The 7,638-nt window shown below is 29.9% G+C and overlaps 1 protein-coding gene across 1 annotated transcript; it reads right to left on the reverse strand.

Moving 5' to 3' along the window:
• Positions 1-428: 428 nt before the first annotated feature.
• LOC140961932 (auxin-responsive protein IAA14-like) lies at positions 429-3,017 on the reverse strand. Its single transcript, XM_073420725.1, has 5 exons — positions 2,625-3,017; positions 2,047-2,273; positions 1,770-1,905; positions 1,375-1,436; positions 429-743 (listed from the first exon to the last, which is right to left on the reverse strand). Exons 1-5 carry the CDS (start codon positions 2,855-2,857, stop codon positions 706-708), a joined length of 696 nt encoding a protein of 231 aa, XP_073276826.1. The 5' UTR covers positions 2,858-3,017; the 3' UTR covers positions 429-705.
• Positions 3,018-7,638: the final 4,621 nt, after the last annotated feature.

The raw sequence follows: 7,638 nt of genomic DNA on the forward strand, positions 1-7,638 counted from the left end.
TCGATTAATCAAATTATTAATTATTTATTTTACATCAATCAAATTTGTGATAATTTATCTTACATCAATCAAATCAATAATATAAAATTACGATATTACACTTAATAAATAATATTATTAATATTCTATGAAAAAATATAATATCATATTATTTCAAACTTAATCAATCAAATTAATTAAATCAAACACTATATTAACTATCATTTTTTATTTATTTTATTACTACAAAATATTACTTATCCTCGTACTTTATATAACCAAAACTATAACATATTTGTTCCACTTTTATTCGAAATTATAAGTTCCGTTGGTAAAAACTACCGATTTAATTATATATATATATATACACATAACTATATTTTCATTGAATACATCACATAAAATTTGCCCTTAAACGTTAATTTACATCAAATTAGAGGCATTTAAAGAAAAGAAAAATGGAAGAAATTAAATAAAACAAACTACACAATATATGATGATCGGTGCTGCATTGTTTCTTGTTCGTTCCACAATTCTCAAAACTATTTACTTAATTACTACAATAAAGTACAAGTTTTTTGGACAAGTACCGAAAAACAAAAACAACATATAAAAAACAAAAAAAAAAAAAAAAACATAAAAAAAAAAAAAAAAAAAAAAAAAAAAAAAAAAAAAAAAACATCGAACCAAACTCGTGCTCGATCAAACCATGCTGAACAAGTAGTTTCAGCACCTGCTCTTGCATTTCTCCATGGCTCTTGGTGCTGAATTTGAATTCCAAAAATAAAAAAAAACTTCTTAAAAAAAATAATTTAGCCTAATATATTCTAGCTTCTTCTTTTATGCATCTATATTCATGAAATTTTTTTGAAATTCAAAAAGAAATATTTATTTATTTATTATGTTAATACACGATGAGTGTGCCTTGCATCTAGTATTCGTTATTTGTTCATATAAAGACATCGTTCTAAACCGAAATTAAGGAAAGCATACGTCAAAATCTTTGTCACGCGAAGATTAAGTATCTAGATATTCCTAAAGGCTAAAACTAAACTAATTCCGAATTTTTAAAATGTATTGCCAAATAATTATTGCGAGTGGATGAACACATATATAATGGAAGGGAAGGTTTAATTTAAATTGAAGATAAAATTCATTGGATGACACAAAATCTAAAAGCTACTAGATAAGAGTACTAGTGGAGTGGATGAAGTGAAACTCGGAACTTTTTTAAATCAGCTGTTGAATAATAAATTTTGATATAATCATTTTTTTTAAAATGTAAATCGATTATTTTTTGTAATTAGCTTCACATATATTTGTTCCGAATTTATGATATGAATTATGCAATAAATTATTAATTAAAATATAAAAGTAAAGAATATTAGCTTTTACCAAGACCAATTGCTTCTGATCCCTTCATGATACGAAGGCGCTTGCATGAATCAACAAACATCCTGCACAATCATTAAATTATTATTATAAATTTGACGATAAGCCTATTGTCTATCCCATTTTTAAAGTAACCAAAATAAATAATATATCCTCATTGGTAATAATGAAATTATTTGGATTAAAAAAAACAAGTTCATATGAACTATGAATATATTATATATAAATACTACTATGAAATTATTACTTTTCAGCCTTAACACGAACAAAAAAAATAAATTAAATTAAATTAAATTAAAAGATTATAAATTTATTTTAAAAATTGATCACCAAAGACTCTATATATATATATATATATATATATATATATATAGAAAGAAAGAAAGAAACTAACTTACTCCCATGGTACATCACCCACGAGCATCCAGTCCCCATCTTTATCTTCATATGAGGGAACATATTCAGAGCTGTTCAGTAGATCCATCAACTTCCTCTCGTTCATAAAATCTATCATTCCTTGCCTCCCATAATTACCTATTTATATTTATATATATATTCAATTTATACTAAATATTAAACCACAAATAATTTTATATGTAAGACATCAAATTCCATGCTCTCTCTGGTGAAATATGCTAAAATTAATTAGTCGGTAAACACATACATACGACATACCCATGGTGAAGGAACTGAACATTTTGGCCAATGCATCGGAGAGTTCCTGATAGCTTTTGTACATTTTCAAGTCCACTTTACGGAGGTAAGGCGCTCCGTCCATCGAAACCTTCACGAAAGCCGCCGCCGCCCCTTTCTTCTCACAAGATTCCTCGTTGTTGCTTTTCTGATTAGCCATCATATTCTTGCGGAAGGATCGCACTGGTGGCCATCCCACAACTTGGGCCCTGCATATATAGAATTATTCCCCTATCATGTTATTTCTGTATATTTTCATATGTTGAAGAAGCATGGGGTTGGCTTGGATAACACAAAAATTATAAAAATAAACTTTGTTTTTCGTAAATATGTACACTTATTTCTATATAAATGTAGGCTTGACTATACTATACAAAGATAAATACAACAGAAAACATGCAAGTGATGTTATCTCAGTGCTCCAATTCAAGTCGGATTGCACAAATAATATTCTCCAAGAAATGCATAAAATCGTAACAAAATACTAAAATATGCTATAAAATATCTATTTTAATACATGATTAAATCATAAAACGTGGCTGTTTATTTTAATTTCTTACTTGGCAGGTGGCTTGGTGAGATCCTTCGGAGAGAGCACATCCTTCTCTAGTTTTACACTACTTTTCAAGTTCTCCTTAAGATCTGATTCATTCGAATGTAGTTTGAGTTTCAGATCAACAGTCTCATAAAACCCTCTTTTCCCATTAATATTTATGGGATCACTCTCGCCGCCACCGCCGCCCGGTAGGCCGAGACACAGCTCTGTTTCCTTGAGATTCAGGCCGACTTCCATGGATAATTCTGTCGATACAACGCTTTATCGACGTCGATAATTAATTTATTATACGCTGTCTGAATGATTCTTGAACAATATTGTGGGAATCGAGAGGGAAAGAAGTGCGCTTGGGAGAGGTTTCTTGGGTGTCTTTCAGTTTGTAATAATACTATCAAGAAAGTGGAGAGTGCGGCTTTATGCGGATATACAACACATACACTTACCAAAGGGATGTGCTGGCTGGGTTATCAAGATTCCACCAATCATGTATAGACAAGTATACCTTTTTTTTTTAAACTTTCACACATTTTATTTTATTAAAATTAAAATTAAAATTAAAATTAAAGAATTTATAAAAATTGATCTTATAAATTTGTATATTTTTTTACTCTAAATTATCAAATTTTAGTCCTTTTTTTTTATCGAAATGCTGACAAAATATAAGATATAAACAATATTTGACGAAATGTCACCAATGGGACAAAAATCATACAAAATGTGAAAAAAAAAATAAAATCATTTTATTATAATAAAATGAAATTATGATTAACTATCAAAATTATGTATAGACCAATTTTATTATATATATTTTATTAAACACCAAATTTCTCTCCACCAACATCACATATCAATTTTGTGAGACAGTTATTCGATCAGAATCGATCCATAAAAAATATTATTTTTGACTATAAATGAGATCGACTTGATTTTGTAGATTAAATTATATAGTTTGATGGTGTTATGTAATCAATGGCATGTTATAAAATAAAAAAAAGTTACTTCATATCCCTGGAAAAAAGGGATACGAGAGCTCCTACTAGAGCGTTGCTTTGGAATGAAATTTGTATATTATTTATTATTATTATATATATGCATGATGCCTCAATAATTGATCCATTGCCAATAGCAGCAAATTTGGTGGTTTTCCGAATGCAAAAATTAAGCATGACTACAAGGGAACTTATTAATAACAATGGCCCATCATGGAACCATTTCGATTTTATCTTCTCCTTCAATTAAATAATGGCAAATCAAGGGTAATTGTAAAATCTGAATATTATTTATTCATAAATATTAATTCACGATTTAAAATTTTGACTACATAAATGACCAAATAATAGAGAACAATATAAATAACCGAAATTGTTATTTTCCTCAAGGATATGACAAGATACGAGATTCAGACTTGGAGAAAAATTATAGAGTAAGTCTCTTGTGAGACGGTCTCACGAATTTTTATCTGTGNAATTCAAAGAATCGTCTGAGATAACGGCAAGAAGAAAATACAAATAACAATGTTATTAAAATTCCAAATATTTCAGATATTACAAAAATTCGTATGAGACTGTCCCACATGTCAATTTTTGTGAAATAGATATCCGATCCGACCAATGAAAAATATTATTTTTTTTATGTAAAAAATATTACTTTTCGTTGTTGGTATGAAACAGATCGATCTGTCTCACTGAAGACTTAATCTTCAACCGAGGAAAAAAAACCCCATAAAATTTACATGACAAATTCTAGCTATTTTCCCATTGAATGAAAGGAAAGGAAAGGAGAGGAGTGGAATAAAGCCAAAAACAAGGGGCCAATATCGTATTAAATTGTTTGGTTAATTAAATCAAATTCCCTACACAATGAATGAGGTTGGTTAGATGTTGGAGGGAACATAGATCAGCAAACCAAGCAATGAATTCGCCAAATTATTAATATTGAAAGCATCAAATTCTGCGTGTATATCTATCTCTATACGTGTTCGATTATGTCACACACATCCCAATTTTTCATATTCATCGTTAATTTATTGCATGGACCAACCAAACTTAGTAAAATAATAAGTTAACGGTTAATGAGATGCTATCGTTAGAATATTATTCTTACTACAAAAAATTTGGGATCGGAGAATGCCGGTTTATTATAAAGTTGTACTTATATTTTAAAAAACGGTTTAGTATATAGTAGTATCTTCAAAGTAGTAGGGTTGACCCGTCTCACAGATAAAATAAAGATTCGTGAGACCGTCTCACAAGAGACCTACTCTTACCACTTTGAAGAAGGAATTATATTTTGAGTAAGTTTATTGTAAGACGGTCTCACAAATTTATTTTCATAATATGTATATTTTCATAAGACGTGTAAATCTGATTCATATTTTAAACGAAAAGTAATAATTTTAGCATAAAATATAAAAAAATTTATTTAATCAGGTCGGTTGGAAATCCTGCTCATGTTTCAGTAATGTCTGACACCATATCAACAAATTTTCAATATTATATCATTATTTTCGGTACCATATTATAATTTTCTGGAACCTCACACATATACAAATGTCCAAGTTATTTTTTTTTTTTTTTTTAAAAAAAAGGGCGTAAAAGATTTTCAAAATTTGAGGACCCATTTTCTGACTAGCGTTCGTGTGGCGCCTCTAAGTCGGTAACATGATTAACTATTCTATTTTATTATATATGATTTTCGTAAATATTTTAAATTATAGACTGTTATTTAACTTTGGTCAGATCGAATTTAAATTCTTTTATATATTATATCTATATTATTAAATTTAAACGCCTTCCAGTCTTTAACTTTGATATAATAGTGAAGTTTTTTTTATCATTCTAAAAATACTCTTTATTTTGCTAGCTTTTATTTTAATTTTCTTTAAAAAAAAAACTACTTTTTTTCGTATTTTTTTCCGAACAAGCATCACGTGTGCCACGAACTATTAATTCCGTGAAAAATCACAGCACTTTTTTTTCGTTTCTATTTTAATCATTCCAATGTTTTTCATCATTATTTGATTATGGAATATAGATTAGAATGTATATTATCATTCTATTTTATCAAGTGACTATTCATCTAACTATTATTGTATGTCTTTTGACTATTTAATTAATTAGATAATTTCAAATTCTCTCTAAAATGACATTCAAAATTGGACTCAAAACGACACTTTGAATAAAGTTTGGGATGCTTTGTTGCTTTGTTTCCTAACAAGGATGAGAAGGTGAGTCTATGGAGTCATGTTTTTGGAAACATATATCTCTCGATCCCAATAATTTTATGAAACCATTTTGAAGCCACAATCTATGCTTGGACATTACAAAATTTAATTTAGACGATGCATATATCTGCCACTCGTTAAGGATTTTCATGTTAATAATGTATAAAAGAATTGTAGGATCGAGTGCTTGCCGCTTTGTCAAAAGCTATAGCTGATGGTAATTGTGCAAATCAAATCATTTAAATCGCACAGCAGCTCAAACACCACGGTTCGATCGCTCTACCAAACAGGGACAATTATTGCACCCAACACGAATGGTTGATCACAAAGCTCTTAACACATCTAAGTTACTTAACTAGCTCATGAAAACATAATTTAAGGTCATCTATAGTACCAATTGTGAAATCTTCAAATATCACCAAAGCCTAAACTATTTGTTCACACAAAGAATAATTGAACATGAGGTAGAGACGATTGATTGAACTATTATAAGATTACGATTTAACAATAAGCTGCCATCCAGAAAAGGAAAAAAATTTAATTAATGCTTTAAGTCAGAAAAACAAAGGAAAGATAACTCATAACATCATTTTTCGTGCATCAACTACCTTGTTTGTTGGAAAAACATCGATCAAATATCCCTAGCATCATTTTCCCCGCAAACATGCCTTTGAGAAGCAATCAAGTTAATCATAGTCGAGATACGACACTAGAAAAATTCAAAGAATAAGCAAAGGAGGGAAAGACAACACATTTTCAAATGGACCCAGACAGGATCCTATGGATGAGAGGATGATTGTGTGTGACAGACATCGACAATCTTCGACAAGAAGTGATGTAAGAAGAGCATAAGTCAAACTTATGAGTACATACCAGCAGTACAAAGATGTTTAGGGACTTGAAAAAAAGTTTCTGATGGAACTGAATGAAAAGTGTTGTAACAAAGTTTATCTCTAAGTGTCAAATATGCCAACAGGTGAAAGATGATCACCAAGGATGGGGAGGATTACTACATCAGTTAGAAATATGAGAATGGAAATGAAACCATATTTCCATGGATTTTATAGTAGGTTTTACAAAGACAAGACATGATATGAGTAATCGTAGATAGATTAAAAATATTTGTGCACTTCTTACCAGTCCTCATGAATTACAATCTTAAAAAGTTGGCTACTATATACAAAAAAAACGTTGTGCGGCTACATGGAGTTCCAACAAGCATCTTGTTAAACAGAGATCCAAGATTTGTCTCACGCTTTTGGACGAGTTTTCAAGAAGCCATGGAAATGAAAAATTGCTCTTAATATGACTTATCACCTTCAAACTGATGGCTAAACAGAGAGAATAATTGAAACCCTAAAAGATATGGTGAGGGCACGTGCCCTAAACTTCAGTAGTACCCCTGATAGAGTTCGTTTACAATAACAATTATCACAACAGTATTAGAATGACTCCATATGAAGCTCTGTATGGATGAAAGTGTCGATCACCACTGTATTGGGACAAAATAAGAAAGAAAAACTAACTGAGCCAGAACTAATCCAAGAAACAATGGACAAAGTGGCCATCATCAAAGACATACTCAAGGCTGCACAAGACCGATAAAAAATTTGGTCCGATTTTAAAAGGAGACCAATTAAATTCACAGTTGATGAAAAACTTATATAAAGGTGTTGGAAACGAAATTCCGGCGTTTGACAAAATATGAACCAAACTCTAAATTCTGGAGTTTGACAAACTGATCAACCAACTGATACGCGCAATTATATTCAGTAACTGGACTTAACAACTGAAA

This window comes from Primulina huaijiensis, chromosome 16, assembly GCF_012295235.1.
Source record: "Primulina huaijiensis isolate GDHJ02 chromosome 16, ASM1229523v2, whole genome shotgun sequence".
NCBI classification, from domain to species: domain Eukaryota; kingdom Viridiplantae; phylum Streptophyta; class Magnoliopsida; order Lamiales; family Gesneriaceae; genus Primulina; species Primulina huaijiensis.

What these genes read in the sequence shown, in the direction of transcription:
- LOC140961932 (XM_073420725.1), bottom strand. Translation starts at nt 2,857, where the DNA reads ATGGAAGTCGGCCTGAATCTCAAGGAAACAGAGCTGTGTCTCGGCCTA. An exon ending in CTCACCAAGCCACCTGCCAA is followed by an intron (nt 2,274 to 2,624) that starts GTAAGAAATTAA and finishes CTATATATGCAG; the next exon opens with GGCCCAAGTTGTGGGATGGC. An exon ending in GTGGGTGATGTACCATGGGA is followed by an intron (nt 1,437 to 1,769) that starts GTAAGTTAGTTT and finishes ATGATTGTGCAG; the next exon opens with GATGTTTGTTGATTCATGCA.